Source organism: Phodopus roborovskii, unplaced genomic scaffold, assembly GCF_943737965.1.
Source record: "Phodopus roborovskii unplaced genomic scaffold, PHOROB, whole genome shotgun sequence".
NCBI lineage: Eukaryota > Metazoa > Chordata > Mammalia > Rodentia > Cricetidae > Phodopus > Phodopus roborovskii.
Window position 1 is genome coordinate 3,568,042 of NW_026126616.1, and position 16,444 is coordinate 3,584,485.

The 16,444-nt window shown below is 46.0% G+C and overlaps 1 protein-coding gene across 1 annotated transcript in view; it reads left to right on the plus strand.

Annotated features, from left to right (window-relative positions):
- The window catches only part of Pah (phenylalanine hydroxylase), a 55,766-nt gene that overhangs the window by 13,776 nt on the left and 25,546 nt on the right, over nt 1–16,444 (plus strand). The window contains exon 4 of the mRNA XM_051206220.1: nt 15,385–15,473. Coding sequence (XP_051062177.1) covers nt 15,385–15,473 — 89 coding nt within the window. The remainder of the gene's footprint in view (nt 1–15,384; nt 15,474–16,444) is intronic.

Here is a 16,444-nt window from a genome sequence, read left to right on the forward strand (position 1 = left end):
CAAAAGTGTGCTTAAGGGAGAGGAAGAAAGCCAAAGACCTAGACCAAATTCTAGCACAACGTCAACACAATTATTAGCTCCTTTGCCCATCCTCAACGTAGCCATTTCTTATTCCCATTGGATATGTTGAAAGACAAGATGCTGTGTAGCTCAGAGTGTTCCAAACTCGCTAAGTAAGTGAGGTTGCTCTTGAACTTCTGGTCCTCCTATTGTATGGCCCACTCTTAAATTTCTGGTTCTTCTGTTTCTACCTGCCAAGTGCTTAGATTACCATGGTTAGCCTAGATGGAGCCAGGGAATAAATCCACTTCATCAAACATGCAATTTCTCGTGTATTTTTTTAAATTCCTGGGTTATGATTCTCTCTGTCCCATCCAATGAGCTTTCCCAAATCCTTACAGCATACCAAATCTGAATCAGGGATCACTTGGTTCTTTGATCCTGATGCTTTTACTGTCTGTTTATCTTTCTCTTTCACTAAATCACAGCAGAGTGGTTTCTGTGCCTTAAAACTCATTTCAGTGTCCACCCCTCCTTCACACCCCCTGTCTTTCATTTACAGTAATAGAGTTTTGCCTTTTCCAGAAGCAACATTTTAGATGAGCTTCATTAACTTTTAGCTTTATGTCATTTCATTTTTATTCTAGAATAATAATATCCCACTGCATTAGTTTAACCCCTGCTTGTCTCCTCACCCACTTTAAGGACATCTCGGTTGACCCCAGTTTGGGATTACTTTGAACAAACACAAACATTCATGTACAGGTTTTTGTGTGGACATGTTTTCAACTCATCTTAGTGGACCCCTAAGAGGATGGTTGATGAAACTTCATTTCAATTGCCTCGTTTTCTGCTGCAGAATTCAGAGTAGCTTTCCCAAACCTTGACTGCTGTAGGGCAAGAACACACTGAACTGGCCCACAGGCATAGGCTCTCAGCACCAGTAAGATAAAAGACACAAACCCTACTGTTCTACTGTACAAAAGGATGACTCTTAGTGACAAAAATGCACTTAAAATAAAATATAAATAGTAAAAGATAGAAGCATTTTTAAACATTTGGCCACAAAAAAGGTGACCAATGCTTGAGGAGGGGAAATAGATTAGTCCAATTTTAACACTGTTTAATTTGAAACAGTGCATGAAAATATCACATTGTACCATCCAAATTCCCCACTCCCTCCTTCCCTTCCTTTATCTCCATCTCTCTGTTCTGGGTATTAAGCTCATCCATATCCATGAGCATTTTTAAGAATTGCTATAATTCTTACATTTCAGTGTAAAGCAATTTAAAGTTTTATTTAAGAGACAGAGATGCCTTAAGTAAGGCAAGGTGCACTCCGTAGAACCGGCAGCAGAAACAGCAGAAATCAGCTCCAAGACTTCCAGGGATGTCTCCTCTCCCCTCTCCTCTCATAGGTATCATTCTGGGCCCATCTCTAGCTTGCCATTCCCACAGTGCTTAGATGGGCTCAGGGCTCAGGTCCCAGGAGGGACCCTGTAATTCCTCCTCATCAGATGTCTTGCCTCCTTCCTTTTGCCTCCCAGACTTATATCTGTCCTTTCCTGCTTTGCAGGCCACCTGCTTCCAACAGGAACTTTAGGCCTCCAGGACAAAGGGCCTGCTGGGTCCTGGGGCAAGCTCTGCCTCTGGGTGGAGCAGGTGGAGGCTGGACCAGCTGGGCTCTGGAGTCAGAAATCAAAGCAATTGACAGGCAGACAGGCAGGCAGGCGCCACTTGGAGAGCTAGAAAGATGTGTTTGGGCCAGCTGGAAGGCTGAAGCCTGAGCCGGAAACTCCAGAAGGAGGTTCTTGGAGCAGATAGAGAGAGGTAGGTAAGAACCTAGCTTCTTGAACCAAGACATGGCACACTTGGTGTGACGTTGAACAAATTACCCATGCTGACAACCTCCAGCTGCATCCAATGGAAGAAACATTATGGGGCTAATGAAATTACATCAGCAGGCATTGGAAACAGAGCAGAGGTTATTTAGGAGCTTCATAAATGCTCTACATTCTTGTATTATTATCATTGTTATGAAAAAAATAACACAACCACAGGAGCTGCAACGTTCATCTTGTACAAATACTTTTCTCCTAGATTCCAAGAGCTGGAAGATGATCTCAGAGGGCACGCAGCCCTCCAGACTCCTAATTTTTGCATTGTGAAAATGGAGGCTGTAACTTGACTTAAGGCAGAGAGTAAATTCTGCATGGTAGCAGGCAAGAGTGTGTTAGGTACCAACTGCTCTGTGACAGACACTGTGCTAGGAGCTGGAGAGAGAGAGTAAGTCAACACAGTCTGGCTGAGGGGACAAGACACTCAGGTAAACATAGAGCAGGGACTGTTGCTGTAAGGAGACAGTTGTTACATCAGGTAACTCCAGTGAGGAAGTAAAAAAGCTAAAGTTCTCCTGCGGAACTATCCGCAACTACTGCCGAGCTTCTGAGACACAAAAAGTAGCAAACTTAACTCCTTAGGAGGCTCCTCACCCCCTGCTCAGGACAATGGGATGCTGGTGTTCAAAGTGTGCGTGGGCGTGCCTGTGTTCAAAGTGTGCGTGGGCGTGCCTGTGTGTGGCAGGGATGAAGGTGACAATCTTATATAGCAAAGAAGAAACAGTGTATTCCAACTATTTGAAACATTGTGAGCCTCACTTCTTGGAATGGCTGGTCACTCCGAATGACTGTTTCCACCCTGACTGTTTCCACCCGGACTGAAATTATCTGCAATTAAACAGCTGCTGGGGATGTGGCAGGTGCTGAGGTGACACCTGCAGGGAGAGACTGGCCACCAGGGCCCGGAAGCTGGGCTTGTGAGAGAAGCCAGCATTGCTGTGCATAGTTACTCTTTGCTATCGGCTTCACCAGGGGAATGATGAGAAGAAGAAAGCCAAGGAGTGGATCGGGACCTTTGATTCTTTCTCCAGACAAAATGCCCTTCTTAATGAGAGGCTCAGATCTCAGGGGCAAGTCTGACAGCAGGTTCAAGTGAGAGCCCCGAACCCCTCAAAGCAGATAAGCTAAAGCACTTTCTGCTCCAGTCTGTAAACCATTCAAACGGCAGTGTGGGTGATAGAAAATGAAAGTTTTCCAGTTTCTTAATTGCTAAAGTTCTCCACCCAAAACAGCTTGAGGGAAGGTTAATTATGGTGACAGGTTAAAGAAACCCCAACCTCCTCAAAAGCCTCCTGGAGAAGCTGATGGGAACTTAATAGGATTTTAATCCAGACAGTCTTTTGAATGCTTAGTCTATTCTCCTGCTGCCCTCTCTCCTGATGACCTCAAATCCGTCTTCAACTCAACATGAAAGAGCATTAATATCGGCCATCGATCCATCTACTAATCCGTTTCCCTTTCCCTTTGAGTGTTCTGCATGGCATTGCATTTAGTGGGGGGTGGAAAATGCCTACATGGAAACAGATTGCAGCCAGGGGAAGCAGACGGGCATGGACACAGGCTCGCAGGTAGTCAGAAGTTAGGCATATTGCCTTTTGAGAGACTTTCCTTTTTGTAGATGTTTCTTACAAAACTTTCTCCAAGTTGGGGTTGTTCAACAGGATATTGTGTTGAAACAGCAAACTCATATTTTCACTACAACAACTTTCTATTATATTCTGTACAAAAAGACTGCCTGATATCTTTATCTATCCATCCATCTATCTATTTTGCATGCATTCACTTGTTTTCCCATGTCTATTATATACACAAGTACATATAAATGCATAATGTCTGTGTCATCTATTTATCTATCTTTCTTCCATTCACTTGTTTTATCATACATCTATGTATATACACAAGTACATATATGAGTATATATGCATGTATCATCTATTTATCTTTCTTCCATCCATTTGTTTTCTCACATATCTATGTATATATACAAGAACAAATGTACATATATGAATGTGTTTCATCTACTATCTATCTATCATCTATCTATCTACCTATCTATCTATCATCTGTGTACTATCTCTTATTTATCCACTTAGCCTAGAGCTAAGATTATTGGTAGAAGACAAAAGAATCATCACACAAGTCCTTCCCTCTCAGCCCAATCCCCTGCAGGTTCCTTTTTTCTTCTTCAATATTATTGCTCTGAAGTGTCATGCTGAGTAAGACAGATGTTTTAGATTCATTTATGTTTTCTGTGGTCAGATAGGGTTCCTTAAAAGGCTCCGACCTTCCCCTCCCAGGACTTGACAAACGTGCACATGTGTGCACGCCTACTTGTTTTTAAGAGGAGTGGAGTGTTCAAAGGAGTCATGGTTCCTAAAGTGATAAGAGCCTTTAGGAGAAAGCTGCTTAGGGCTGAGTGGTCCAGATGGCTGGAGTTTCTCTAGTCTCACCACCTGCACCTCTATTTTTTCTAACTCTATCTATTCTGATCCAGTTCTTGCCCCCTTTCAACTGGACACTTTCTCCCATGTATTTTGCTTTGCCCTGTGTATGGCTTTCACAGCCATCACTGCATATGCTCACGGTTCTATACCTGCAGGGGACCAAATGTCTTTGGACTGGTGGAAACACACAGCTGTATCATTATTTTGTCTTCATTTAAATGCTCACTGGATTTATTGATGCTGCTGTAAGTACAAGAAGCTAGGGAGACAACTCCTATTTCTTCAGACTGCCCCCCCCCTAGAGACAAGCTGGCCCCATCTGGGGGGGGAGGAGAGGGGAGATTCTGGGACTATATGCGGAATCACTTAATGGTGTTGATATCTGCTTGCTTCCCCAATTCTATTAATAATTCATTGGCAAAGGAAAATCTGAGCAAATGACCCAATGAGGCTAAGCTAGTGGGCCATACCACAGAGTTCAAGTTAAGGAAGATCATACAATTCTATATCAGGCCAAAAGAAGAACTCCCCATCTGTATACTAAATCCAGCTCTTAAAATCCTTTCTTATTTTACTTGTCTTATTTAATCTTTGCAATAACTAGAGTGACCAGAGAACGTTATTTGTGTTTTCAGTGTTAGAAGATAGGAGAGAGGTAAAGTTGAGAGGCAGACCTGTTTTGTGTTCTTCATTATTCCTGTTTAATCCCTGGCCGGATTCTGTTTGGCCAACTTGTTTGCTCTGTTTAAAACTCCAGTGTCTCATTTGAAAAGTGAAGCCATTTAGTGCTAACGAGATTGTGTGGATTACATGATATGATTTTGGTAGAGTGCCAACATGCAGGGCCCATGTTGTCAGTGAACTTACCCTTGAATCTTTTTACAGGATACGCAATGATTCTTATGTTTGTTCAAGTCTAGAGTTCCCAAATTCACAATTGTTGAGTATAGGGTACAACTCTACGTTTTTTGGGCTTAGACGAATGACTGTGAAAGTTAGAAAGAACAGACTAAGAACACCTCTCTTCCATGTGACACATCTGGTCCCTAAGTCACAAGAGGAAATAAGAGGATATAAAACGATTGTAATGAAATGCCAACTTGTCATTAGCACTGGGTCAAGGGACCCTCGTAGTGATCCAGAAAGGGCAATAATTTTAAAGTCAAGAGCCAATATTTGGTTCTCTACTTCCTACATGGCCATTTGTCCCTTTCCAGTGGGCAATCACGCCAGCCTCTTCATCTGTGAAATGTAACGAAGACCTGCTCTGCTACTTCCTATGGTTCATGGACAAGATCACATGAGACATCTTGAGGCATATAAAGGTTTGAGTTGAACTTGCCTGAGATGTATAGGATCTTGGTCTCTGAAATGTCTGAGCCTCAATATGGATTACCTCTGTAATTATAACCACAGCCAATATCTGGTCTTTTGTCACACCAGGTTATGGAAGTAGACCCTGACTAGGGTAGAAATGCAGAGGGGCTTGGTGGCATCAGGGTTGACTTTAACCATCAGTCAAGAAAACAACTTCACATGTGGGGCTTTGTAATGGCCCTGAAAATAAGTTCCCATTTCCAAGCCTTCCTGTGCGGGGCAGGGCCACTCAGGTGTGTTTGTTGGGAAGAGTAGGGGGACACGAGAGGCAGGAAGCCAGAGTTCCTCCTTCCCTCTCGTGTTCTCTTTTCCTCCTTCCTCCTAGCTCCGTTCCCTCACCCTTCCCCAGGTTCTCCTCCTTCCTTTCCTGCCAATCTGACAACACTCCCTGCCCTAATGCTGTCTTTTGGGGGAGTGTTTTCATCGTCTGCAACATCTTTCTACCATTTGATAACCTTATCTCTTCTCCCCTAACATTTGTATGTCACGTGACCCCTTCTTTTTTAAAATCCCACCTATTGGGATGGTCTTCCTTTTGCTACTGTCCCTTCTCAAACTTGACTTAACTTTCTCACATTTTTCTTTTTTCATTCATGTTCACCCTCTGACTTTCCTTCACTCATCCTATTCAGGGTCAGCGGTAGGGAGATAAGCAGACATAGTGCCCACCCTGTGTGGAGTTGTTGCTCTACACCGCGATGCATGGCAATGATGGAGAGATTTGGTATTCCTTGGGAGGATCCCTTCGGGTATACTGATCTCATCCGTTGGCTCAGCAGATAAGAAGAGAGGAAGTGGGACCAGGAAGATCTAGGGTTAGATAAGATTTTACCTGTATTGTATTTGTCCTAATACGAGCAGGTTGACAGTAACTCAATTTGTGAGTGACATATAACCCGATCTCATACCTCTATGAGCTCTTAGAAGGCAGAACTGGGTGTTTAGGAGATGTAGTGGGCAATCTGCCACTGTATACCATTAAGACACATGTAGCCCCTTTGGGCCTGGAGAGATGGCTCACAGCTAAAACGCCGGTTGCTCTAATGGAGAATGAGGGTTGGATGCTGAGCACCCAGGTGGGATGGCTCACAACTTCCCGTAACTCCAGCTTTACACTGGGGAGGGTGAGGAGGGTACCCGATAGCTCCAGCACTTTAATGCACATGGCTCCCCCACTTAAAAACAAAATAAATCTCTTGCAAAAAGAGACACATGTTACCTTGGAAAGGTCAGAGGGAGTGTAGCTGCAGTTTGGGGGAATGGCTGGAGTAAAGGACCTCGCAGATTATTTTATTTATTTATAATCTCAATGTTTCATTGACATTTCTATTCTTCCCTCATTTATTTCTCTGAGTCTAAGAAGTTGCTCTTAATTAGTAAACAGAGACCAGATGCTTTGCCCATACCAACATTGCTGATACTGCCCTGCCCTAGATGGGAAGGGGAGATAGCTCGTCTTGTCAGGCAGGCTTTGGCTCCTTCCTTCCTCCCTCCCTTCCTTCTTTCCTTCCTTCCTTCCTTCCTTCCTTCCTTCCTTCCTTCCTTCCTTCCTTTCTTCCTTCCTAACTTCTTTTCCTTCCTTCCCCTCCTCATTGTTTTTTGAGCTAGAATTCCTCTATGTAGCCTCAGCTGTCCTGAAACTCACTCTGTAGACCAGGCTGGCCTTGAACTTACAGAGATCCACCTGCCTCTGCCTCCCAGGTGTGTGCCATCACCATCCAGCTATAGAAATTTCTTAGAAGAATAAGATCCTTCAAGTCTTTACCTACAAGATGGAAGCCATACCATCTCCCTATGCAATGGCTCCTGGGACTCACACAGTAGCTGCCTTCTCTCAAGTCCAGAGGTCATGTCTCAGAGGCGACATGGGGAGCCTGAGTTAGGGCGAAAACACCATCCTGCTCTGGGTCTCTGAACTGGAGGATTTATTGCTCTTCCTGAGACAGGCTGGCCACAATCCTGGGTGCCCTGTTGCCTCAGCCCCGGGGCTAGTGAATGTCTGATGCTGTGTGGGAGATAGATTGTAATCTGTCTGCCTTGAACTACTGTGGATTTAATGGGTTTGCACTGATCCACCAGGCAGGAAGTAGGCTCTTGCCCATGGGGCCTTTGCTTTGGGAGCACGACGGAGCCAGTGGTCCCTTGGCGTCTGGGTAGAATAGTTGACCCTGACTTAATGGGACCACAACGTGGGTGTCCAGCGCCTGCTCTCCAGCAGGCTGCTTCCTTTGGAGCCAAATCAATATTTATTAATGATCTGCACCCCCCTCCGGGATGCCACTGGCTTCACAGAGAGCCTCTGTTGCGCCAGCCGGCTCAGTAATTCATTAACCCCAAGCTCAGAGCCTGTGGAGGGGTTTGCAGAGGCTGACCCACCACTGGGGTATTTGGCAAGGTCATTAATGAGCTAATCTGATTTAACTTTTCAAAATGAAGGCTTGGGTCACTGGGGTCAGTGCCTGTTCCCAGCATTGTGAGTGAGACCCCTGTGTGTGTGTGTGGGGGGGCGTTGCAACCCTACTGAAGAAGAGAAAGCGTGTGGAGGAGGAGGAGGTAGGTGTTATGAATTGTCACTGGCAGCCAGGAAGGCCTGGATGGAAGACAGGAAGGAATTCTTCAAGGCCCCATGGGGTCCTGCTTTAGCTCATCAAAAGAACAAAGATAACTAGAAGTTTTGGACTGAAAATCCGTCAGCTCTATGAGGCTGGGGGTGCAAAAGGGGGCCTGAGCTCTGTCACCAGTAGCCTGGATTACGATATTTACTTAGCCAGACAGGCACCTCCAAGCTTTGTGAAGGGGTTCAAATGGAATGGCCAGTGATACCTGCTACAGGTTAGTTGCTTCCCATACCAAAGAGGTGACGGATGGCAGGATTAGTTGTCTTACAAATTTTACAGATGGATAATTTACGGTTACCCACTCTCAGGGAGAAGGTAACTCACTCAGACTCACATAGTTTGTGCCCAGGGAGATATACTTGAGAGACGTGGCAGCTTCCAGTCCCGGATACTCAACTTTCTGTGCAAGTGACAGAACAGAAGTGTTTGGAGCTGAGTGGGCCAGGCACTTGCTTTGACTTTGGGAGTCCCCAGACTACGTGCCCTTCAGTTCTGAAGAGAAAGACAGCCTCAGGACACTCTTATGCCAGGTCTCTGCTAGGTCTCCTTTCTCAAGACTCAGCCCTTATTCCGCAGTGATTGCCTGTGAACTCTTTAATTGACCTGGGTCCTTCTGTCTCACAGGAAACAGGTTGCAGGCAACCTCCTTAATGCCGATGGAAGGAGGTAGGGGTTTGAGTCAAGGTAGGGCTGGGAAGCTGCCAACAGTGAATCCCAAGCCTGTCACATTTTATCTATTGGCCTTCTAATAGCAGTGAGAAGAATAATACTTCCATAATACTTTAAAATCCTGTGTGTGTGTGTGTGTGTGTGTGTGTGTGTGTGTGTGTGTGTATGTGTGTGTGTGTGCGCGCGCAGGCTCATGCAGTGTGCAAATGGCACAGCATGAGTGAGTGTGGTGGTCAGAGGACAACCTCTGGTATTGGTCCCTCCTACTTTGGGACAGGCTGAATATATATACCAGACTAGCTAGCCCGTGAGCTCATGGTGACTCCCCTGTCTCTGTCTCCCGTTTTGCTGTAGGAGAATTGGGATTTCATGTTCATGCTAGACTGGCTTTTCAAAGGTTCTGGGACTGGAACTCGGGTCCCCTTGTTTGCTGGGAAGGTGCTTTACCCACCGAGCCATCCCTCTGTCTCTAAAATTCATTTGGATCTTCACCAACTCTCTAAGGGAAACATGATTTTTAGGTCATTTTGCAAATGAGAAACTAGGGAACCACAGAGAGATTGAGCCGTTTGCATAAAGTTCAATGGTTGGGAACTAGCAGAGAAATCTTCCAACCCAAACCTGTGTGTGTCTGGAGTTACCAAGCTTCTCCATTGTTCTAGCTCAGCTCTGTGTTTCAGCCATTTCTCTATGATAATGGGCTGGCTCAAAAGTCACCAGAGGCTTTGCAGTCTCTGGACCAGGTCCTGAGCTCAAATGCGTGGACCTCACCAGGCTGTTCTTTTGCTCTTTATATCTTAGGGTCTTTGGAATCCTTTCAAGATCTCTGATTTATTTGTTTATGATTGATTAGTTAATTAGCTAACTTACTTCTTTACTACTAAGAGGTCTTGGCTAAGCCATGCGAACCCAACTAGTTTCTTTGTGCTTTTAGGGAATTCATCAGAGCTGGGACTGGCTGGCTTTGCCGCCCTCTAGTGTTGATTTGGGAGATAGCCAGCATGCACAGTTCTGAGACTGGCATCTTTGTTGGAGGAGAGATGCTATGGCGTCTTGGGGTCTGAGAGTGTAGGGACTACACTGCCAGCAGATAAACACAGCTGCCTTGCTGACTGTAGTGAAGAGCATCTTTTCATGTGTCCTCTGGCCAGCCTTCTACAATATTCCACACATATCAGCACACAAGACTTACTAAGGACGGATACTAAGGAAGGATATTAACACTAGAGGTGGGTAGAGAAGCAGTTCTTTGCTCTAACCTCTGGTTCCCCCCTCCATCTCCCAGATTACTGCCAGAATTGTTAGACTGGTCATCACAGTAAACATGGATTGAGTCCCTCTGTGTGTGTGTGTTGGTCACAGGGCAAAGATGTGTCATATTGGCTGTAGAGTGCAGTCCATCTAACAGCAAAGAAAGATTATTTGAATCTGTGTTCTGGATCCAGAAGACAAAATACAGGCATGTCTATAGTTCTATAACAAAGGAAGTGGCATGCTTACTAGATTTTCCAGAATTTCACTCTGCTCTTTGTGAGATGAGAAAAACAACAGAGTTAATCTCTCTCTTCATCTCTCTCTCTCTCTCTTCATCTCTCTCCTCTCCCTCCCCTCTCCCTCCCCTTTTCCTCTCTCTCACCCACACTTCGTCCCTCCCCGTATGTATGTATGTATACATATGTGAAGACATACACAGTAAAGCCCTATATAAAGATGTTACAGACTACAGCAGAGCCCACACGATGCGTCCCATAAAATGATAGGGCTTAGTAATACTGCAGACATCTGAACTTGCATGAATACTCTCTCTGGATCACACAGGATGAAACTGCATTTCTCAGAATATATTTGGTAAGTGGTATGTGACAACGTGCGTTTGTTTACAATTGAATAGTAATACCATTCATTATGTGCCATAACTTCTCAGGAACACGTCCATGTTGACGCGGTTAAGCGCTCATTGCTCTTATGAAGTGGCACTCTGTGGTGGCTCTCCCATTACCATTTTACGGAAAGGATGTTTAGTTACTGTTCTGGACCCTTAGATGTTAAGGGCAGAGACAGAGTGCACATCCAGACAGTCTGGCCCTGTTGCAGGACTCTCGGCCTCTTCTGGCTCACTGTCCTGAGAAGAGGGAGACGGGACACCAGGGAATCAGGCATAGACTCCGACTGTCCCAGATCCCACTGAGCTCTGGCAGAGTAGGACTGAGACGCTAGGGTCTTCAGGAACGGGAGGAATAGATGTCATTTAAATAGCACCCCATGACTCCCAAAATGGATAAGAGATGACCAGTGTTGGTGAGAGAATCCTTCTGCAGCCTGAATGGACAGTGAATCAGCTCAGCCGTGTGAAACCCGTATGTAGTCGCAGCTCACAGGAACATAGAGCTAGCGTGTGAGCAGCATATACCAGCATATAAATTCAGAGTATGAAATCAGTGTCCTGATAACATACCGGCACTTCCTTGTCCATTGTGGCATGCTCACAGATATGTGTGTGTATCATGCAGCTATGGTAGGTAACCTTTCCATTTCCTGCACTATGAAAGGGTTCTTTCCACTAAGGAGAATAAGCTCACCGAAGTAAAATAGATGTTGCGGCACCTTCCTCATCAGAGAACCAGAAAAATCAAAATCACAGGGTCAGAGAATGGCGTTTGCCAGGTGCTGGGGAGGTAGGGTAGGGTTGGGGCGGAGAAACATTGGCTAAACGGTACAAAGCCTCAGTTGTAATAAATAAGCTCCGGAGATCTAATATGCAACATGTAATAAATAATAATAAAATACGGTGTATACTTGACGTTGATGAGAGACATTTTGTGTCCTCAACACACACATACATACATGTACACACATGTATGCAGTGCTAATTGTGTGAAGCAGATTTACTTGACTGTGGCAACCATTTCACATTGCATATGCATATCAAATCATTAGTATTAATTACAAACATGCACATGTTTTGTTAGCTATCACTCAAGAAAGTTGGAGAACTCTTAAAAGAAATAGTTGAAATAGCATACCCCTGGCTTTCCTCTCTTCCTGATCCACTGGCTCCTGTAGGCATTCCCAGCACTGATGTATGTTTATTATTTTTATTGCTTGTTTGGACTGCGTAAGCCCCCCAGGGTGGCCACATCTCATGCCCAGGACATGGAGAGCAGTGGTGTTCAGTGCGTGCTGGGGTGTGAGGGTCTGAGTGTCCACAGGTTGGAAGGTGGTGTGAAAGAAAGTTTGTCTCGTGTTTCTGCTGACATGGCCCTACCTGACCTGAGGGACGCTCAGGCAAGAGATAAAATAATAAGCGAGGAGTGCTGGTCAGAACCAAGGGGGTGGGACTGTGAATGTGCCCTGTGAGGGGACAGGGACAGATCTCATTGCCCAGACCACGGTCATCCAGGGAGGCCACACCTGAAGAGTCAAGTGAGGTCTCACCAGAGGCATGACCTTTTCTTGGCACTGCCGAAGCTGACTAGGAAACGGTCACCAGTGCCAGGAATGAGCACAGAGATTCATTATGCCAGGGAAACACTGGGGGACAGGGCTGGAAAGGGTGTCCCTGTAAACGCTACAGACAGCAGAGCAATGATCTGATTGAGGCAACCAGGGAATCCGGTTCAACCCGGCTTAGTTAGCTGGTGTCGGTTCTACGCGTCAGTTTATTTTTTTAGGCATTTAAGTCCAGTACAATTCTGGAAAAACACATTCCCTGGTAACAATTATGTCAGTCCCATGAGCACAAAAAAGCTTAATGCATTTAAAGGCCCAGGGGAGGACCAGGTATGGTCTTGGCCACACAGATATCCTAGAGGTCACTAAACTATAAAGTATGTGTGACATTGTCCCTAGGGATGGCGTCTATTGACCGAGAAACAAGGTCTAGGAAGGAAGGGTCTGGGATAAACATGATAGTTGGGAGATGTGGGTGTAGCCTGGCCCTACAGAGAGCAAGGGTGACCAGGCTATGAACAGCACCCACTCCCAGCTTACTGGGTGGAAAACAGATATACACATCCCTTCCTTTGAAGAGAGGAGCCTGCGTGTTTCACATTCCTGCCCTGTAAACGTGGCAGGCAGGAGAATGTGTGGCTGGCACGAGGAGTTATCTTTCTAGACTTTCCTCCCTGATCCTCAGTGCCGCCATCTGTAACACAGAAAAGAAATGTGACGTAGCCCACTATGCCATGGCCAGGACAGGAGGAGGCAGTTTAGGCAAGTGGTGGAAGCTGGTACCTGTCATGCAAGTGGAGAAATTAAAGAGCCAGCCAGGCTCTAGAGCCAGCGCTGTCAATCAGGTGGCCATAACCCTACCCATACATGACAGAGTGGGTGAGGTCAAGGCCCAGGAACCAGCATGGAGGCAGCTGGAAGTGAATTCTGACTCCATCGTTCACTAGTAGTGCACACATGTGAGTATGTGTGCATACACATTGTTTGTGTGCATATATGTGTATGCATGCATGCATACGTCTGTGTGCCTGTGCACGTGTGGATGTATATTGTCTGTGTTAAATCTGAACCCACAGAACTCTACAATCGTGGCGTGTTGCATTATCCCAGACACTAGCCAGGAACAAAGGGATGATTTTGGGATAAGTTCCTCAGCCAGGCCTGGAAACACTTCAAAACTTGTTCATTGCTCTTCAAAACCCAGGGGATTTTCAGTCACATAAACTTTGAGCATCGCAGTGCCTTAGTTATACAAAGAGCTCACCGCACAAAGACTGTTTAGAGCCGCACCTAGCAGGGTGGTCTGCATTGTTGATGTGGAGAATGGAGAGCTCCTGCAGCTCGGATCCACAGAGACCAGGCTTTAACTTCATTTTATGAGCGAAAGTTGGTGTAAGTCCTTGTCTCCAAGTTTCGGGGATCCTTGACAATTTTTGTCTTTAGGCGCTTGTTAAATTCCCAAGAAGGCATTTCCTCAGATTGACCACGAGATGGCAGGAGCGTTCTTTCACCTAGAGCTTCTAGGCAGCAGAACCTTAGATGTAGTACTGGTTGCCTCCTTCATTCCTTGCTCAGGGAAACCTCTGATTAAAGGACACACCCCACTCCAAATGCTAACCCCAGTATCCTGCACGTGGTGAGGAAGGCCTCGGAAAACATTTGCGATCCTCACAGAGAGAGGACTGAGCACAGAGACCCCGATCATCTGAAACCAGGCGGGCTCTGCTTGCCAAGTCAGCACAGGCTCTTCAGGCACAACATCCTTGGCTCACTGCACGGGACCAAACCCTGTCTATCTGCTCCCATCATTCTGGCACTGTCTTAGTCCCAGTGTGATCTTAAACCAATTATTTTCGTTTTTCAGACTTTTAGAAACACTCGGTTTTCATCTGTATAACAGAGGCTGTAATACCTTCGTTATTTGAGGAGGACCTTAAGGAACAGAAACTAGGTCAGAGTAGCAGCTGGGAATAGTGGAAAGCCCTGTGTGTTCCTAACATGTCCTAGTCTTGTTCAGACACTTGGACGGAGTGTGTCTCTGTCTTACGAGCTGCAAGGATTTAGATAGTGTCATTACTCTTCACCCTGGTCCCTCTCTAGGACAGATAACACTGGCACACACAAAACTCAGGCATCTTCTCCCTGAGCTGCAAGCTACCTGCCTGCACTTTCACAGACCTGTAACTGGCGCTGAGATAAAAAGATTTTGTAGGGGTTACCCAAGGCACTCGGGAGGGTCACACGGTGGGAAGCTGGAGTCTAAGGGCTCATCTTTATTTAATTTTTGTCTTATTTATGTTTGGGGCTACACATGGCATTTTGCAGCTACTATAAATGGTGGTTAGGGATGAGTTTGAGACAGTTCAGGAAACCTTCAGGCACAAACTGTGGTGTGGGTTTTGGTCAGAGTTCCAGGGGTCTAGCTTTGCAGAGTGCAGAACTTGACCCTGTCCTATGTTCTGTGGGCAGGGAAAGGACTCTTTAACAGGCTTCAGTAGAGGACCAGGCTAAGACTGTCTCATTTCATATTCTCAGAGACAGAGGGTCCCAAGAAGAAGAGCCTAGGCCAAGGCCTGGTTCTGGTCTCTTGGGGATGTGTTTTAAAATCAGTTTCACAGGAAAATGGAATTTCATATTTTCTAATTTTTACTTTGTTATTGATTTATTTATTTGGGATGGGATCTTTATATGTAGACTTGGCTGTCCTGGAACTTGTTCTGTAAACCAGGCTGGCCTTAAACTCTTAGAGATCTTCTTATTTCTGCTTCCCAAGTGCTAGGATTAGAGGCTTGCTTCAGCACCACCAGGGTTCAGTGTTTAGCTTTAGCAATTTAGGAGTGAATTATTGGGAACCTTGTTTGCTGGACCAGCAACATAGCCACGCATCCCACAACCTATACTCAGGACTCTGCCCTTTCCATGTTTCAGTGCCCTGGTTCCCAAGGACCATTCAAGAGCTGGACAGATTCGCCAATCAGATTCTCAGCTACGGAGCAGAACTGGATGCAGATCACCCGGTGAGTCCGGGGCCCGGGACGAGAGTCTTCCCACCTCCCCTGCATCTCCCCTTCTTTTCCCTTCTTCCCACATCTTCAGCTTGGAGCAATGCGTTTGTATAATTGATCAAGAAAAGTTTACTGAGTTCCTATGTATGCCAGGACTGGGAAAGTGAGGATGAACAAGACCATGAGGTCTCATTGTCATCATTTCGGCGGTCATCACTGTTACCGTGAATGTGAACCAGTGGCCAGGACATGCTGCCCTTACACAATTGTGCACATTTCTATTCCTGCCACTGCATACTTTGTGGACATTTAAATCAAGCAGAGCTAGGGGACAGTGAGGGAGGTAACACTGGCCCTTCAGAGAGCTGAGCAGAGGGCTCCAGTCAGATGGTTGAGAGGATCGCACCTTCTTTGAGGAGTTCCTCCAGGGATGGGGATGGGTGGGTGGTGCCTCAGGTACAGCAGAGAGCGAGTTGAGCAATGGCTTGGGTCAGACTTTCAAAAGGCGTAAATACCAAAGTGGTGGAGTTCACTGTGCCCTCATCTTGTGGGCAGAGGGTGGGTTTTTAACTGGGTTCTCACTAGAGAAATGGGTCAGTGTGTGTGTGTGTGTGTGTGCGCGTGTGTGCGCGCGTGTGTGCATGTGTGTGTGTGCGTGTGCATGTGTGTGTGTGTGTGTGTGTGTGTGTGTGCGTGTGTGTGTTGGGGGCGATCTCCTTCTTCTTCTGCTTCTTCTCTGGGGCCAATGGTCCTTGAGGGTGAACAGACATGGCCTGGCAGCTTCCTTGGCTGGGTGGTGTGTCATTGTGACCTTATGTCCCACTCTCTCTCAGGTAGTGGACTCTGTGGCCTTTTAAACCAGGAAGCAGTCTAATTAACACGGTTTTAATGTGGCTGGTGCTGGCATGTCTGTGTCCCAACCACAGTTTCGTCACAATCTTGTGGGGCCTAACCCCACAAGACCAACAGGAGGCTTGCTCTTC